The sequence below is a fragment of the Lissotriton vulgaris genome, chromosome 9, assembly GCF_964263255.1.
Source record: "Lissotriton vulgaris chromosome 9, aLisVul1.2, whole genome shotgun sequence".
Taxonomy (NCBI): Eukaryota; Metazoa; Chordata; class Amphibia; order Caudata; family Salamandridae; genus Lissotriton; species Lissotriton vulgaris.
This window is the reverse complement of record NC_141697.1, coordinates 988409119-988428824: the sequence shown is the minus strand read 5'-3', so window position 1 is coordinate 988428824 and position 19706 is coordinate 988409119. Positions and strand designations below refer to the sequence as shown.

Here is a 19706-nt window from a genome sequence, read left to right as displayed (position 1 = left end):
GAAATCCATAGGGGACAAATTGGTCTTTTTTTATTAGGAGTGACCATTGCTGCTTTCCAAGCAGAATGACATTTCCCAGTAGACATGGATAGATTAAATAGTGTGCAAATAAATGGCTGGGGCTAGTTGAGAGGACAGGGATGCTGTGATGCGAGGGGGGAAATGTCTAGAGAAGACCCTGACTTAGAAGTTGCCAGCACTTTCTGGATTGAGTTGAGCAAGAGTAGCTTAAAATTGCCAAAGGCAGGACTATTGGTAGCGAGCAAGGAACAAAGATTAAATTGCTAATTGTCTTGCCTAGTGGTTATTGGGAAGTTCCGATAGATTTTATTGATTTTTTTCAACAAAATGATTTGCAAGAGAGTCACAAAGAACTTGCGACTCAACAATCTCTTTAGAACAGGCTTGAGACTTTAGAAAGGAATTAAGAACTTTGAAGAGCTTCTTGGAAGAGTTACTAGTCAGATTAACTTTTTTTTATATTGCGGTAGTACTTTGTTAAGGCTATTTTGTATACCTCTTTGTCAACAAGGTTACTAAAATGACGCTATTGTCTCTCAAGCATTTTGAGCATACATCCAAACAGCCTACAGAAAGAGTGTAGGACTAAAATACTCCTGTTGGCTGATCCAGGGTGCAATTTCCAATGCCTGAAGCAAATGGAAGAAGGTCCCTGAAACAAAGAGGTTGCTTGTGTTGTAAATAGTGAACATAAAATGCCCAGACAGCAACATATTTTAAAGCAGATACTTTTGGCAAAGGCCAGTTTTCTGCCATCGATATTGGTACAGAGAGCATTCAGTTGCCTGAGGACTTTCAACATGGTAGGCAAGGAGCCCAATGGATAGTCTGGTTCTTCATGTGGTGATGTCTTAAAGATACTATGTTCTGGTCCTATTCTCAGTTATGTGGCTATGTCTTATTCATTGAGCCATATGATTTTAATCCCTCATGAATAAGGCTGAAGTACTTAACTATAGCCTTAGAGCCCACCGTAGTGGGTTCTACCGACCATTAAATGCCCGCTCCGGCGTTAAAGGCCGAGGCGAGGGCCTTTGACAAGGGAGCAGGCCTTTAATGGCAGGTAGAGCCAGCTCCAGAGGGCTCTAAGGCTATTAGAACATTCCGCCCTTGAAGAGGAGAATGATCTAATTTGTAAAACAAAGGCCTCACAGAGCCCAAGGGGGTCAAAATCCCCTTGCGATCCGTGAGGCCTTTGTTAAACATTGGAATGTGAATGTTCCAGGCTTCTACCGGCCATTAGAAGCCTGGCGCACTCTATTGTTTTAAATGAATTGCTCAACATTCCAATGTTCTAATATAGTTTATGCTTCTTTTAGGTCAATGGAAAGACTTATTGTCTGAAGGATGGATATATGTTTGCAGCATTTCTTCTGGATTGGTGCTGTTAGGCTCAGTTATTGCCAACTATTTGTTTTTTTCTGTGTATAGAGCAGTACTGAAGAACTTATTTGAAATGAAGTACTTGAAAAGGCCTCCATTCCAAGCAAAGTGTCTTTGTTAAGTAAGGTTGATCAGCGAATTTGTGTGGTGGAAATAATAGTGATAATGGTGATATTGATGTTTTAGACTCCAGTGTGTCTATTCATTGCATTAATGGTTGCAGAAATACTGCAGTTACCTGTAAATAGGTTGATGGTATGCTCATAGTTGTTATAGTGCTTTATATTTGTTTTTAGTTTGTGCCTCAAGATCATGTGGGAAAGAGTATTACGGATGTCTGATGGGACGTTGTTCCAGAGGTGAGGTACTACGCTGCAAATTTCCTGTTGCCTCTGCTGTTGCTTTTGGTTCTTAGTTTGGTTCTTAGTGTCTCTTCTGTGGATCAGATATGACTGCATGGTTAAAACTGGTTTATCTTGTTGAGACATATTTGTGGGTAGATTCATCCAGGTATTTGTGTCAGGCAGAAGACCATGAATTTAAACCTTTTCTCCATTAAGAGTCAATGTCACCTTCTGACTGGTGTCTTTTTAGCCTGATGACGGACTTCAAACTGCATTGTGGGCCTTTTATGGGGTCTTGATCTGGAATGCTGGTTAGTCAGCACTTAATGCATAGCTTTACTGGAAGCAGAGGTTAGCAGGTGTCCTATTGTGCATGACAGTAGCACACATCTCGGCTCTATTGGATATATGTCCAGGGTTCTATTGAATGTGTTCTGTAGGATGTTTTTTGTAGCATACGATAGTGGGAAGTCTATCGAGAGCGCAGTGATAGCCAACTGTAAAGCTTATCCACACTGCGTTGAAAGGTGTTCTGTTTAATGGGTCCTGTTCAATGTTTTTTGGGTGGTGTATACTCATGAAAGGTATTGTTCTGGGTCACATCGTTGTGGCCACCTCTCCTCGAAGCGTGTGTATGTCCAGTTCCACCTATCCACCCTTTGTGGGAGGCAGGATTTACATGACTTTTCTATGTGGAAGGTGGAGCCCTTTTCTACTTGAATATGGAAGTTGAAGGTCACCTCATGTCACTTAGAGTGGACACCTGGGCAATCCTTCCACCTGAGCATGTGGAGCTTTCGAGATGGTGGAAAACATGAGGATTCGGAGTGTGTCTAACCTCACACTTCAGAGATTGAGGATGGAAGACATGAAGGGATTTAAATCGCCCTCCAACTAGGTGTGCAATAAGATCAAAGAGGGATTGGTCCATGGCTAACCCCTCAGTCAGCAAGCTAGACCTGTGCTTGGTAAGGAACCATCCTCCCCTGGGACGTGACCTTTAGTATAAAAGTAGTTCACACCAGATGTTCATGCTTTTCTTCTCTCCTTTGCAGGATTACCTGGGATGTATCATAGACACCGGCCACCTGCCCCTCGAACCCGAGCAAGTCAGCACCTTGTTCTGCAACATCGAAGACATTTACGAGTTCAACAGGTAAGCTGTACTTGAGAAGAGCCCCTTTGTCGACGTCAGATAATCTGAACATGCGTGATCACATATTGCCCCTAATATTCCTCAGCATTATTTGCCAAAGTGTGATACATTTATCTGCAAACATTCCCTTATTTATCCTGAGTCCCAGATATTCCTAAATCTTCGTGGTTAGGATGTTTTCCAGTGTCAATTAGTTTTCGGGTAGTGTGTTTCTTATTAACATGTCATCTAATGCTCGAACAAGGACCTGAGAGTTAAAAAAAATAAAAAAAATAAACATTCACAAAACAACGTAACAGCCAATACTCAGTTGTATCTTTTCTCTGGTGACTGACCCAAGAAGGGCCATTGAGGGGTTCTGTGAAAATAAGCAAAGCAATGGAATGGCGCTTAGCTACTTTATTTGGCATAAGCGTAGGAATTTCAATTTCAAGGTCTTTAAGTGTTTGAACACACCATTTAGGTTTTTCCCAGGATGGAACAGCAGCTTTTTCGAGAATAGCAGCAGCAATAAATAAAAGTCCAAAATCATGTCAGTCTTAAAGAGCATGTGATCATGAAACAGGCAAAGGTGATATGTGAATTGAGGGAATTTTAAGTGCGTTATTTAGCCCTGAAGAAGTCGCATCTGCTAATTGGGATGAAACGCGTTGGCATTATCTTTCATCCTGTTGCGAACAGGAAATAAAGGATATTGTTAAAAAATATACTGAGTGTTCTGGACTGGTGACACTTCGGAACAAGGTTGCTGAATCTTATGAATGAGTTATATTAATTTGTTACTTAATATGTGGTGTGCCCTCACTATTAGTCTCGTTTGATTTATGAGTAGCTGATCTTGTGCATATCAACAAGGAAAGGCTACTTGAAGTTCTGGAGAAGTCTCAAGAGCTACCCTCTCATCCTACTCATCCTACTCACCTCCGTCCTGGACCCTTCGAACTATGCTTCACGTCTCAGTCTGGCCAGTAGCATAAGACAATATCCACTATACAGCTCGTTCAAAGTTGGTGCCTCCATTTGCTGATCCATTGGAAGGATTTACCATCACACTTACAGCGCCGCTTGGAGAATTGCATTAACATTAGAGGAGTGCAGATTCTGGTGTTAGCCTCACAAGTTATTTGTGTGGCGGTAGCCTTCCCACTTCAACACACTGAAGCGGAACCTAGCTGAAAGAGGTGCTTTATAAGTACAATTTGTAAATAGGTGAGATTTAGTAAGAGAAAACATATGGGTAAGCATTGTTGGTGCCTTCCAATTAATCTGTACAATTTATAACTGCCACACCATCGACGGTCCAAACTGGCAAATTGCATGCAAAAGCTAGGATACACAGCACCTATCTATTGTGCTGCAGTAAGGCCAGTAAATAATGTCCCACTTACTATATCTCCTATTTGAAAAAGAAAGTTGTTTCTATTTTTTTCGAGTTGTTTTCCTTAAAGATGTGTTTGGGGCTCGTGGGGTGAGGCAAAAAAATAAGAAAATCTAGGTGCCTCTTGGTAGACAAAATGCCCTTAAGGAGTATGTACTGCTGAGGGGCCTGGGCGGGTTTTCAGAAAAAGTACCTTTGAAATATTTACTCTAAACAGATTCCAGTGGCGTAGAGACGAGAGAGTAGGAAGAAAGTGATACATTCAAAGGCGAGACAAAGAGTCCTTGGTGGGTGGACATCGCGCTTTGTCTGAGTTCCTGGCTCGCTTCCCAAACTGTAAACAAAGATTCTCGTCCCGCGCTCCGGTCTCCAGAAAGGGCGGTGTAAACGTTGTGGGCCCTGGGCCCACCACAGGCTGTTTATCTCTCCTCTGATCTAAGGAGGAACTTGGACTCAGAGCTGGCGGGGCCTCATCGGAAATCATTCCAGGCATTAAAGAGCCGTTAAGCGCTCCTGCTCGAGCTGTCTATAGGGATCTATCTGTGTGTCTTAGCAGTGACAGGCGTGCACAGTACCCACCCGTGCGTGCTCGCGTGCAACTGCGCCAAAGCCACGCCACCTCGTGCTGGAAGGATTCCCATTCATGACGTCATCGGAACTCCGCTTTACCAGGCTATTGCAGGCAGCCAGCGCAACTGTGCTAGAGTCACATTTACATTAGTGGATGCATTAGGGCCTAATTTGACCTAATATTCCTAGAACAGATGCCCGTGACGATAAGAGATGTGATACATTTTTACGCCTATATTCTCAAATGAATATGAGGCAGTTGTACTGACACTCCTCTACACGTGCCAGTGCTGTACCCAGGGCTCGAGTCGGGGTACCACGCGGGTGGACGGCGTCCCCCCCCACTTATTTTACCGGTGGACGCCGTCCCCCCTGCCAAACAGCTGGACCTAACTCTTTGGCCTCTCTGGGACGAGATCGGAGCGCACCTTTCGTCCGGTCGTGACGTCACTGCCGGTGACAGCATCCCCCCACTTCTCTATTTAGGACTCGTGCCCTGGCTGTACCAGATACCTTATGCCTGCCTCGAAGTAGGCCCCAACCAATCTGAAGGTAGATGCTGTTAAGTTGCACAAACTAAACGTGGGTCACATTGAATAGAATTGGAAAGCTTTTATAGAGCGCATGGCTACCAGAAGGCCTCCCAGCGTTAGAGACAAAAGTCCTCACCGAACTAAGAAATGGAAATCATCGAAACAAAAAGGTTTTTAGGAGTTTCGGGAAGGACATATAGTTGTTTTCCAGACCAATGTTAATGGGAAGCCGGTTCCAGCATTTAGCGGCAATATATGTGAACCGGCAACTCCCACTCTGGGCTTTGTTTAGCCTGGGGACAACTGCAAGACCCTTATTTTCCGAGCACAGGGATCTGTTGGGAAGATAAGGGGGAATGATGGATCGTAGAATCGGTCGGCCCGTAGCTGAGAGGGATCTATGGACCAGGTACATTGCCTTAAACGGAATACGTTCAGCCCCTGGAAGTCAGTGGAGAGAGGCCATGAGCGGCCCCGCAGATTCCCAGCTATGAGCCGCACAGTTTTGAACAGTTTGTAGTCTTTTAATAGTTGAACACTGAGCACCTAGGTACAGCACATTAGCGTAGTCAAGTCTAGAGAGAATCAGGGCTTGAATCATCAGTCTCCTTGCTCTTAATGGTTAGCAGAGGGATTAATTTTCTGAACATCTTCAGGATTCCATAACAGGTGCCCTCCACCTTTCGTGCTTTTTTTTTTTTTGCAGAGTTTTATATAGCGCGAACTAGACCCGAACCGAATCGGGTATCAGAGCGCTTTACATAGCACCAGTTACGTTACATGAGAACACACATTCATTTTTAAAGCGATACAAAAGGGGATGATGATGATCATTTTTAGGCACGGGGAGATTAAGTGATTTGCCCAGAATTACAGGAGGTTTTGGCGTCGTTACCTAGACTCTAACCCAGATCCCCAGGTCCGAGGTCGAGCGGCCTAGCCGTTAGACTTGGTGTCTTAGCAGGACACCAAGACTTTTTATCTGCTCTTTAGCAGAGGCATATCCCTGAAGCAGTTGGGCCAGAAAACATTGGCATCCAGGATAGTAGGTTTGCCCAGAAACATCAACTCGGTTTTTGCTCCGTTGAGTTTTAAAAAAGGTCCTTCCATCCATGTGGAAACCTTGACAAGACAGTTAGCCAAATTAGACCCTGCTTTGTCAGATTGATTAAGGGATACGATCAGCGGAGTGTCATGCGCATAGGTGACAATCTGAAGGCCTAAGGGTTTAACCACTTCGGCGAGAGAAGACATGTATACATTGAAGAGCGTGGGGCTCAGGGAAGAGCCCTGAAGCACCCCACATCTCAAAGGCATACTCTCAGATTTAGCATTCTCCTCAAATACTTGAAATGATCTATTATCTAAGAAAGACTCTACAGGTGCGGTGCGTCCATTGGGGAGTGGGGGCGGAGCCCTCCGCCCGCAGCTCCCTCGGCATCTCTGAACTTAAGTAAACTGACTCGGTTTACTTAAGTTGAATTGACGCCGAGGGAGAACAGACAATCATGTCAGTCAGCATGACGCCAGACCGCCCACCCCTTCAGAGTCTGAAGGGGTGAACGGCAGGGAGCACCACAAGTGTTCATGAGTGGGGACGGTGGGCGAATTTTCAGCCCGTGCCCAGTCATGCGCATTTGTGTTTTCGCTTGTTTGCGCATGCACATTAGGAGCCCCTCGGTCTCCTAATGGGCGTGCTGCGGGCGAAGAGAAACCTGTGTCCCAAGCCAATCCTGGCGCTGCTGGCAGGGCCAGGATTGGCTGAGATGGGCTGCCTGCCAGTCCACTCCAGGGCCGTTTGTGAAGGCGCCAAGGGGAGCAAAGGTGGCGCGGACCAGCTGTGAGGTAAGTTTTGTTTTATATTTAATTCAACCCGACCCCCCCCCCCCTCGCGAGCCGCGACTGCCTTATTCTTTACAACACATTTTCAATTATAAGTTTCTACAGAAGTGAGCATCGAAATCTCCGACTATCAGAGGGTGCAATGTTACTCCTTTCAACCAGGTTATATTTTTAATATGGTCACATACAGTTTTTAAGTTGGAATCAAAATCCCAACCTGGTGGGATCGATAAGGTAAAGAAGAGCAGCGTTTGTGGGCAATTGGAGATCAAATATAATCGTATCCAATTGTCAAAGATCTCTAAAACATGGTAACACTATTTACAACTATTACTCAATATTTATGTATTTACTTATTTATTGGTTAAATATAGCGCATAGCACAGGAAGCTATGATAGTGCTTTACATAGACAACAAGATGCGTAATTTGGCCCAGACCCCTTTTGAATGATACTTCGAGACTTTAAAAGCTGGCTGATCAGTAACGTTTGTCACACGGATCACCCATAGGCATGATGTATACTGCTCCGTATGAGACTGGGGAGGACTGCAGGCTGCATGAAATGCAAGACAAGTTAATTTCTAGATATAACCTGCTGTTCCGTTTTCCTTCTTCCTTGGCTTTCACAGGAAACGATTCTAGCTTTCATCCATGAGCTAATGTTCGACTTAATGCTGAAATATCTAAGGGCCTTTTTTATTGTGTATACAGTGGCGGCTGGTGACATTTGAAAGAGGTGGGCATAAACTTTCTGTCAGAGTGCACTGTGGTGAGCGAGGCGAGCGAGGCTGAACATCTTAAGAGAGGGTTCGGGGGGCTTTTGAAAAAAGAGTGGGTAAATGGTGCATTTTCAAGAAAATTTGAGAAGCACAGAGACTAGAGCTGCAAACACACATAGAGCCAGTGGCAGCACTGACTAGGACTTGTGCCACACACAGAGCCAGCTGCAGTACAGAGACTAGAGCAGTAGATAAGTGTAAGAACTAGAAACAAATAGAAGTGCCACACATACACTAAACAGAACACGCTTTCAAATAACAGACACCCCAAACAAAGGATGCTCCATACCCAGGTTATACATCGCTATTAGCTTTAAAAAGAAAGTCACAAAGCTAAAACCTAACACAGGAACTGGCAACACACAAGCACAGTAGCTGAGTGCCATTTTGCAAGAAAATATGTTTAGAAACAAAGTCTTTCATCATTAAAGTGATTTCTTTTCTGTAGCCCTGTTACTAAGTTTAAATAACTATAAGTAACTATATAAGGATGAGCTGAGATAGGCGAACAATGTTAAACTCTTTATACAAAATGACTTAGCCTTTTTACACACCAAAATACAGTGCTTAAATTTACTCGATCTACAGAGCTGGATTCAAAGCACAGACAAAGCATAATATAGCATAAATAATGCACCCAGTACAGAGTAGGAGTGTAAACGTACAAGTTTAAAAAACACAAACCAAACTCTGGCCTGAAGATGAAAATGGTGGGTGCCAGGCAGGCAGTCACAAAGCAAACCTTCTGATTTACAGGACATGTTTACACCACACATCACCTGACTCGGAGGGTGGGACTGGGTGAGTCTGGGAGTAACAAAACATGAGTAGCAGGGCATAGGCGCTGTTTTGTAAAAGCACAGCACTGCTCAAACGGCACAGCTGCTCTCCAGCCCCACGTATACCACTTTAATTAGGAAAGTAAACACGCCTGTCTATGTACATTTCTGGTCACCAGCTAATAACTTTCAGAAGCACAAACCTTTCTGTGAAATAATTTTCAGAAGTTGGTGTAGTGTAGCACTGCATAAGTCACTCAGTCACCGGCCGGGGAGGTCCCAGAATCTGATCTCAGCCTCAGGGACCCTAATAGTGCAGGTTGTCTCATAATTTACATTCATTACGTTCTCCTCCTGCTTCCTGCTCTCGGTTGGCAGGTGCACCCGCCGCTGGCCTCCTGGAGGTGTGTATGTTAAGAGCCTCTGACGGCGGCCTTTGAGGCTGTGGGATCCGTGGGGGCAAAGCACCTGTATTAACCCTAGGGACTCACTTCATGAACTTCTAAAACACTGGAATTGTGGCGCAGGTGCTTGGAAACATATCAAGAAGCATTACTGTGCCCTAGTCAGGCTGTGCAACCTCTGCACTCCTTCTGACCCTCTGCACCATGTAGCGCAAGAGCTTTGCAACCTTTCCGCACCCGTCGACCACTTTCTGCGGACACAGTCTACCAACTCGGCTGCTGGGTTTTCCTGTGGTCTATGTTCCTGTCTCTCGGGTGCAAACAGAGGCGAACCCACGGAGCCGCCTTGTGAGACCCCCGCGCCCACCCCTCAGCCACCTGTTGGCCCCCGGATTGAGTGCGGGTGTCCTGGTTCAATACTCTTTGAGCCCTGGATGAAGTAATGTCTCGAGTCGAGAGGGACACGCAGCAGCTCCTGCTCCTCGCCCCTAGTGCCAGGAACCCCCATGCCTTCCTAAGTGTAAAGTACTTAAATAAAATAAATAAAGTACTTACGTGCTGCCTTTCATCAGAACTACTGACTGTCTGACGACACAGACTCTCACACTTCGTCAGACGAGTCACATCACGACGAGGTCTGACCTGACGAGGTCTGCGCGCTCACCTCACTCTCCCGAGACCACCATCCTCGTGCTCGGTAACTTAAGTCAGTCAATCCTGGCGCAGCATTAACATCGCCACTGCGCCAGGATTGGCTAAAGAGCAGGGCTTATACTGCCCATAATGAGACCCGGCTCCCCCGGGTCTCTGCCACTTTGAGTGGTAGGGGAGGAGGAGGAGGAGGGAAGGGGCTACTGCATGTGTGCGCATGCGTGGGCAAGTCCTAAAAATGACTTGTCCTAAATGCGCACACAGCTGCTGCCCTCCCTGCCAGTGCCACGCTGACGCTGCTGCTATCTGCCAGCCTGCCACTCACTGCCGCAGGCCCGCCCCCCACCATTCCTTCCGCGATGACGTCCGTCCCGACCGACCTCGACCTCAAATGCATTTGCATTATTTTAATGACTGTACTGTCGTAGGCACGGCAGTGTCGGTAATGGGTATGAGCAGTGTCAGACAGTGACACAGTCAGTGACGGTCGTCCATGGCTAGTGGGGCAACGCCCCAACGCCCCCAATGGACGAACCGCCACTGTGTGTATAATAGAATTTAAGTAGTTTTGGGTTTAGTCTGTAAGTACAATTGCGGTCATCCGTTCTGTCATAAGCTAAATTGATTGACATAGTTTGTCCACTGATGAGGATCGGGAAAAGTGACAACCAAAACGAACAACTTGCAATCTGATTCCTGCTTTGCAGTTCCTTTTCTGACACCTCTTATGTTGATGAACGAGCATTCCAACCTTGTAACTGGCTGCCATTGGTATAAAGAAAAGCGCCGTAGTGTACCTCACAAAAACACACCAAAGTGCCTTTGTAGATCCTGACATTTTTTGATAAACTCTTTGCTATTTTTGATTCACTGAGCACCTTGCTTTGTCTAATTAGTAAAAATAGAAATCAGCTATCACGAATTGCATATCTTTCATGGTAACCGAGAAACTTTTTAGTGTGAACAGTTCATACACGAATGCAGTCCAAATACGCTAAATGACATCATATACTGAAATGACTCTATCCTTTTGAATTGTGTGCGCTAAAAGCATTTTGACTTAAATGTACATTTCATTTTCTGCTTTCCATTGATCTAAATGATGAATAGGGTTATTGAATTTTACTTTGCTTAATTTGTCTTTAGTGCCATTTGCTACACAGTGTCCCGTCCTGAAATCCTCAGAATCGTACGATGCTTAAATGGGTTCCACCTCCCGACAGTTCCAAGGTCTGAGTGAAACAACAGACACGTTGAAACGATCAGGCGAGGGAAGGGAAGGATGGGGACAGCAGGGAGGGAGACCTGTAACGAGAACAAGGCAATATGAGACAATCACATGCACTTCTGCTGATGATATGTCAGAACACTTTCTTAGTTCACATAAAGCGCTATATGAACAACACAAAGCTACGATACCTGTAAAGGAAAATAACGCAGCCTGCGATGCAACCTGAATGTCCACTGAGCAGCTTCTATATATACCTATGGGTAGAATAGGATACGTCCGAAAGTACACCAGTATCACCTGAAATAAGAAAGCAATGACCTGTTGCCCAACATACCATTAGCATGTCATAGGCCTTAAAGCAGGTGGGGGGGGATATATGGAGCTGACTTCCGGTGCTAGCTCTACAAGCCTCTGCTGCATGAGACAAATAAACAAGTAAGAAGACATCCAGCGGATCCTGGAAATCGTTCCAGTGTTTCCCAGGTTGAAAACACCCAAAGGAACACTCCAAGGTATGGAACAAGGATAGCTTGATAAAGAATGAATGCAATGTCACTAGACACTATCCTTGATGCGAGAATTCACTCCTTGGCAGTTGTTTCCATTGCCAAACAGAGAAGTGAACACTGAAAGTTATGTCAATAAATAAGAACATAAACAGCCCCGCAAGAACCAAGGATAAGGTTCGTCCAACGGAGCTGTTTCCACCAATTGGATCAATTTAAATGTACCTTTGTAGCTGAGGGTAATATACAAGGAATCCTCCACCACTGGCCTTGATAGTAATTGCTCCTAGGAAGTCGCGCTAGCAGTCCCGCAAGAACCGAAAGGAAGGTTCCTCCAACGGGACTGCGCCGCGAGAGACGAGCAAGCAAATAGCCACACTGATTTGAACGGAAGTATGCTGAACTACAGATATCGCATCAGCAATCCCGCAAGAACCGAGAGAAAGGTTCAGCCAGCGGGATTGCATGCGGAAATTTAAGGAACGAAATCGGACACTCCTCCAGGCAGCACTTACATGAACAAAGAAGAAAATAAAGAATGTTGGTGCAAAAGCACCCCTACCAGTCCGCAAGAGACTCGGCTGTCACAGAATCAACGGCACCCGTTTGGCACTCCCGGAGGCAGTAATGAACAGAGCGCGTGCTGACGTCAGACGATCCCCCCGGCTCCACGCATCATGGGAATTGTAGTTCGGCCATGAGCGCTATCGGCTACTGCGATCTCTATGTCTCAGGGCAGTGTTCTAAGGTGACCCCCACCATGAGCTTCAACAGACAGTTAGTTCAAATAAAGGCTGATTTGCATATGGCTGGGTCGAAGCAGACTAAGGTGGAATGGTGGGCGAAAAACTATGGTTTGGGATCCGTCCAGGGTGATTGACAGTAGTTGATATTAATTTAAGTAGTTCACCCATCAATTTGTTGTTGCAGTATTTGGGGGTCCACCATGGGATATTGTGGTTGCCTTGCTCTTGCCGTGAAAGTTGGAAAGAACTTTTACGCCCCACCAGTTTCAAAAGTCACCAGCCACCACTGAGACTCTAGCCACCTAAGTGCGGTCCCGGACACTCCAGCCTCTTGGAGTCTCACAATCGGTAATTGGTGGTTGACGGTGTCCAATGCCGCACTAAGGTCGAGCAAGACGACTGCCACAGAACCACCAGCATCTAAAAATGTTCTGGTTTCCTCCACAACGACCAACAGGTCAGTCTCAGTGCCCTGTTGTGGTCGTAAACCTGTTTGTGAGAGGTGAAGACAGTTGTTCTTCTCCAGAAATGTGGAGAGAGCACCATTGACATATTTTTTACAGATTTTGGAAAACCCTGGCAGAAGCGAGATTGGCCGGAAATTGGCATATACTTCTGGGTCCAGACACGTTTTTTAAGAAGGGCTTTAACCATAGCCTGCTTCCAAAGGAGGGGAACAGAACCGGAGGAGAGAGAGATGTTAATAAGATCTAGTAAAGTTGTGGCCACCATATCGATGACCTGGCCTAGGATGGTTGGGGGGACAACATCTCTAGGGGACCCTGATTTGAGTGTTAAAAGGTAACCTATGAGAGATTTCAAACCCAGAGGCGAGATTAACTCCAACAAAGGCCTGGGCGTGAGGGCCTGATCCTCCAGATGGGGGGGGTGGGGGGGGGGGGACTGCCATACTGGAATAGGGAGAAAAGTTGAATAAATCTTTTCAATTTTATTAGAAAAGTATTTCTCCAAATTATTGCACCGTCCCAATGAGTCAGCGGGGGGCAAGGGAGGTGCAGGGGGGTCAGAAGGGATTTGGCAATCATGAAAATTTCACAGGGGAAATTGGAAGCTGAACAGATCCTATTATCATAATACTGGGATTGGGCCTTTCGAATTTCTAATTTATAAGCTGTAATAGTTTCTCTTTACTCAATTTTCTTAACGGAGGAAAAATCTTTCCTCCAACTTCTCTCCAAGCGTTTACAGCTTTGTTTCAGATCCCTAAGTTGGGGAGAGTACCATGCGATAGTTTTTGTGCCTTGTTTTTTTGTCAGACATTTTTTAGCGGCAAGCAAATCTAGGGATAACTTAAGCCATTTATTAACTTTGTTGTTGGCTATATTTGGTTCGCCATCTAGTACTGGTCTAGTGTTTTCAAGGATTTGTGTCCAGGGTTCGATGGGAAGTTTGGACCAATTCCAACTCCATTTTTTTGCTGTACCCAGTGGCTAACCGCCAGCTGGAAGGTCCAATACTATTGGAATCAGGTGATGGTCTGACCAGGGTAGAGGGATAGGTTTTCCCACCACCAGTTATCAATGTTTGTAAACACCGGATCAAGTAAATGGCCTTTCTGATGGGTAGCGTGTGCCACTTTTTGAACAAGAGACATAGCACCCAAACTGGCGACCACCTCCTTTGCAGCAGTAGAGGTTAAATCATCAAAATGGATGTTAAAGTCGCCCAATATGGAAAAATTAGGCATAGAGCTTGCTGATTTTGCTATGACTTCTGATAAGTCTCTATAAAAATGTCCAATAGCTCCTGGGGGCCGATATATGAGAACCTCAGTGAAGGTTCAGGTAGGTGAAAGGCTAAGGGCAAAGGAGAGGCTTTCACAGTCCAGGATTGGACTGCCTGCCATACGACATTTAATTTTATCTTTAAAAATAATCGCCAAATCTCCTCCTCGACCAAGTGCCCGATCTTTCTTTGGATCAGGTAGCCGGGAGGAAGTACTTGAACCAGCTCTGGATCAGATGAACTAGTGAGCCATGTTTCGGACAGAAACAGGGCATCTAAGTCTCGTTCTTCCAACAAAAGCTGAGGTTCAATGGGATACTTGGACACTGAGCGACAAATCAGCGCGCACAATTTAAAGATGGTCTGTGATATCGGGGTCCTAGTGGCTATGGCCATGGGCCCGTGCTCGCAGTTTCATTCAAACAGGCAATGAGGACATTTTTCGCCAATATTTATTGATGCAATGACATGGCTACACTTATAGGTCGCCCTTGATCTAAGGCCCTGTAGCTGTTCTGTAGTGTACATGAGCTTACCAGTTGAGGGCGGACCAGGGGTTCTGGCCCCTGGGCCTGGTCGGGTGCGGACGGGCACAAACGGGCTGCTGCGCGCGTCCGCGTCATCCACCCTTTTGTAGTGACTAATGATGCGGGACATTTTATGGCTATTATGGGGATTTCATGTTTGTCCTATATGAAACCATAAGTGTTCTACTGCACCCAGAGTCTTGCAAAACCTTCGATGGGATAGAATAACAGAGTTTCTTGAGGTCTCTGAAGATGAGGTAAAGATGGGGGTTCTTGGATCTGACATATTTGGTTGTTATAAAATGCATCATCTTCTTCCGCTCTAAGCCCTTCCTAGATCCTGCTTGAAAATACTTCTTCGAAATGTTGTTATTTAATTGCTTACCCATTAAGCAGTTAGCAAATATGCACCCCTCCCCCAAAGAGGCTTAATGTGCATTAAATGCTGAACACATTAGCGGATCCTACAAGTTGGCACGTTGTACAACGTTTAAGTGATTAATGTGAAATTCACCCTGTGAATGCCCCAGTGAAGTTTAATCACTTATATTATGTGTTGTATTAAGCCTCCTTCTTACTTGTGTTTACACTGAGACGCGTCAAGTACTTCATATTTGTCTGCTGGCAGCTAAAGGACAGAAAGTAGATTAGTCTAATGCTCCTTCAGTCGTTATGCGTGGTAGGTGCACAGTTTTCACATCCAATAGCATACTGCTCGCAGAACAGTGCTTCAACACCTCATCAGGGGTAGCAAGTGCTATATAAATGCTAACCCTTCTCTCTCTCTACTATCCTTTTCAATCCAAATAACAGACTAACATGTCCACTGCTAAAATTCATTTCATATTTCCCTTGACAAATTGACCACCACTTCTTTTTTGGTTCTGGAGTAGCGTGCTACTCACCGAAAAATGCTTCAACAACTCATCAGGGGAAGCAAGTGCTATATAAATGTAAACCTTGCCCTTGTCTACCCCTCCACTATCATTCACATTCCAAATAACAGACTAACATATCTACTACTCAAATTATTTTCATATTTCACTGTACCAATTCACCATTATTTGTCGCCTCGTCAGGGGTAGTAAGCGCTATATAAATGCAATTACAATGCAATACAATAACCTGTAAAAGAACTCTCAAGTTTAAACGATAAAATGTTTACTGACTTGCCTCCCCAGCATGAGGCCAGCATATCCGATAATGGATGGGAAGTGTGAGAGAATGTCGTTTTAGAAATTCGCTCTCGCTTAAAGGATAACAGTTTGGTAATATGTTTTATTTTTACATATTTAGGTGGTTGTTTCTGTTGTGAGAACCAATTTGTTCTTTTAGGTAAAGAATGTTTAGGGTTTATTGCTCAACATCCCTTTGCAACCAATTCTTTATATAGTCCAATGTTCCTTAAATATGGCCTGTCTTTGGGAGAAAGAAATACAAGAATCTAAGTTCTGTACAGATAAAATACCCGTTTTCATGTTTAGGTCTGTCATTAGCCAACACCTTTTAATTTTATTAAAACTTCAGATATAGAATCTTAGTTAAAGGTGCGGACAGGCGGCCCTCTTCATCCATTAGTATTCTGTTGTATTATTCACATTTTTCGAACAAAAGCAGCATAAAGCATGGGGCAATTGGTCCCCCACTTCAGTCATTGCCTAACTTCACTGCAAGTGACGACAGTCTGCCCTTTTAACTAGGAGCACATCTGCACTTACAGGGGTTCCTTTGAGTGACAGAGACTACTACAACACTGTTTGCTTTTTGAGCCCAAAAAGATTTGGCTTTTAGACAATGCTTTTTTAAATGGATGAGCTTCCCCAACAAATCAATTTGCATATACCAGGACAAAACAAGCACTGGCAAAGCCAAAAGGCTGGCGGTCCACATCAGAACAGACCTATTGGCTTTACCAGTACTTATTGTAATATGCTCCCGGGCGTTAATAAAGCACCGTCTTATATCTTTGTCTGTAAAATTCCTCAAAACTGGGCGCGCGGGCTAAAAGTGCTTTATTGTAGTTATTTTTGGTGGTCTTCTCTCAATAAATTCTACAGCACCTTTGATTTTTCCGTTTTATCTATAATTATTATTTTTGACTTTCAGGTTTTGTGTTATACATTGTAAATCAGCCTTGCACTGGGGTCATTTGTTTACTAACCCTCTAATAAAATCTGATGGCCCAATTTGAAGTTATATCGTTATATCGTTTTAGCCAATATCACACTTCCCTGGCCCTTGTTTTACATCTTTATAAACTCTTGGCTAGTAGATTTTATTGACTGGGTTGTATTGCCATTTTGTGGAGCCTTCTCAATTGCACTAGCGATGACTTAAGTTCTTTTTTCGTTGGTCTGATTGCATCAGTTCTATAGTGCTTCACACTGCTGGTGAGGTTGCAAAGTGCTCTGTTTTGTGTCTAATTCCTGTATGCCACTTTGAGTATGTGGTTGAAGGGCTGCTATTAGTTGTTTAGTCCATTTGGGACATGCTGGATGAAGTATGTCTGGGTTTAGCAACTTGGTTGTATGCTGTGCATAATGTTGTGACACAGAAGCATGTGGTATGGTGGAGAGTGTAAGAATATACACCATTGCACATACAAGAACTTACCAACTTTAGGAGGAACAGTATCAAAAGTAGAGCCTTCCACTGCCGTGTAGCACCTGGGCATAAAAGGGCACATGGTGACTACTTAGTAGCATAAAAACAGACTCATCGGGCCTGGGTTGAACCACCAAGGTAGTGCTCTTTGTGACTGAGAGGCGGTCACAGCAGATCCTACTAAACGACTACAGGGGTAATGTATGGAGTCCATCAAAAAGAAAAGAGACAAATCACCCACCCAACTGTAGCTTTATAAATCAGTACAATATTAGTGTATGGAGTCCAACCGGAACTGCAGGCGACCCGTCCATTATATCTGCAGTTATAGCACCTCAAGAGTAGAGTCCACACAAGAGTAACAGGGGACCCACCCACCTGGAGGTACCATGATTTAAAGAAGAGGATGCGACTACCATATTAGCAGTGGATGATCTGCAGTTTATAAAAGCACTATTTAAGTGAGCACCAGCTGGTGACTTTTCCAATTGGGTAACTATAGCAGCGGGTCTCATTTTGGGTTGGATAGATCTGGGGATGGGAGCACAGACAGAATTGTTGTCATCAACACAGAAACCCTGGGATTTTAATGTGGTAGCCTCTCTGGGAGTGATGTCAGCAGTCTTAAGGTTTAAAGCCAGAATATTTGATAGCAGAGTCAGGTTCTGGCGTTAATAGAACAAATTCAGACTTTAAAGCAGTGATTCTCTTAGTATAGCCCAGGGGCCACTTGCGGCCCTCCTGACCTTTACATGCACCCCCCTGGTCAACAGCAGCAGGAGCTGCTGTTGGCTGGCCTCAGCACTCACATTAAAAAGATGTTAAATAAACAGGAAAAGCATTTAATTTGAGTTAAATAAAGGGAGTAGCTGGGGAGTCCTTCCCCACTTTACCTTAGAAACACCTTAATTTGTTAAGACATCTTTCAACAAAAGTGTTAAAGCTATTTGAAGTAAGTGACAGTTGTCATGTGCACCCTTTGGGTGGCCTGGGTTCCTATTAGACATGAACAACATTATAGTTTAGCAAATCAAACACAAGAGAAGGTGCTGTCCACAGGCACGGCAGGCACATGTAACAGCGGTGGGGAGGGACAGGGGCTGGGCCAAGGGTGGGGATAGTGGACAGACGACAGGGTAGGGCAAGTACAATGAAAAGATAAATAAAACTACTAAGCTTGCGCTTGCCGCATCGCCAACCCGGCGTTGCGGAGAGCGCAAGGTAAGTGATTTTTTTATTGCACTTTCCCTATCCCCTAAGCAAGCGCCGGGAAACCCACTGCGGGTAGCTGTGCGCTATATAAGCTCAAATACATTTACATTTACATCCCGTTGTCTGTCCACTCCCCCCTCTACCACCGCTCACCCCGCCGTCCCACCGCTGTTACCTGTTTCGGATGCACCTGTTTGTCCAGGGCACATTATGAAGTATTTCAAGGTCCCTTTCTATGTGATAATAAAGAAATCGATGGAAAGTGAAACAAAACAATTGCCTAGGACCAAAAAATTTGGTAAAATGTGAAAGCTGGGCTTAATTCCAGGGTTTCTGGTTTCACTTTGTACAGTTCAGCCACTACATGAATATGCTTCACTTCCCCTACACTCATCTTACCCCTCCTACCCCCTGCCTCCTCCATAACCTCCCCCCCCCTGCCTTTTCATGAATACCACCCTGCTAGCATCAATGCAGCCAAGTTCTTTAGAAAATTCCCTTAAGGGTTCTAAAGGCAAATTAAAAATGTTTGGGAGCCATGATAAAACTTATTCTGCAATATTCTCCTTTCTCATATCGTGTTTTTATCTGTCTTGCTATGTTTGGGATTCACTCAAAAAGATGATGTCATTTCATCTTTTTTTGGACGACTACACTAGAAATTGGTGGCTCCGAGCACCTATTTATGTTGGAGCCTCACACTAATTCCTAGCTCAACATTTCCTTATGAAGAAGCGTATTGTGCAGATTTTCCATGCGCAGTTTCAATGAAAACACACATTGTGCAAGGCACCAGGCAGGACAGTTTAAAATTGACTTTAAAAACAGGCACTCACAACTGTGCTGTACAGAGCCTGCCAAGCTACCTTGAAGGCCACTCCGTCTATATACCGAGCCTTTTAACGCTGGATGCATTAGACTGGATGTTAACGTGAAATATTGCTAAATACTTTATCACCTGGAGAAAAGATTTTAACGAGGGTCTACACTTTACATTCACAGTTGTGTGCAAAAGACCAGAAAGTCTATAACAGGAAAATATGGTTTTCCCGAGTATGAAATCCACTCTCGCCTTACAGTAGATTTCTATAGCGCCAACTCGACCTGAAGGTATTGGAGCACTTTACATGAGCACCAGTTGCATAACATACGAACACATTCATTTTGTTAGGCACGAGGATATTAAGTTTAGCCCGAAAGATAGCAGACAGATGTTTCAACAGGAAAATTGGTGATGAACCCGCTGAGGAAGATCATACGTTTGGGGTCACTGGTGGTTTATTCACATGACT

The 19706-nt window shown here is 44.6% G+C and overlaps 1 protein-coding gene across 2 annotated transcripts in view; it reads left to right on the top strand.

Annotated features, from left to right (window-relative positions):
* LOC147692685 (uncharacterized) overlaps nt 1-19706 on the top strand; it is a 430724-nt gene that overhangs the window by 259573 nt on the left and 151445 nt on the right. For both annotated transcript variants that reach the window (XM_086938862.1, XM_086938863.1), the window contains one exon: nt 2804-2904. In XM_086938862.1, the coding sequence (XP_086794988.1) occupies nt 2804-2904 (101 nt within the window). The remainder of the gene's footprint in view (nt 1-2803; nt 2905-19706) is intronic.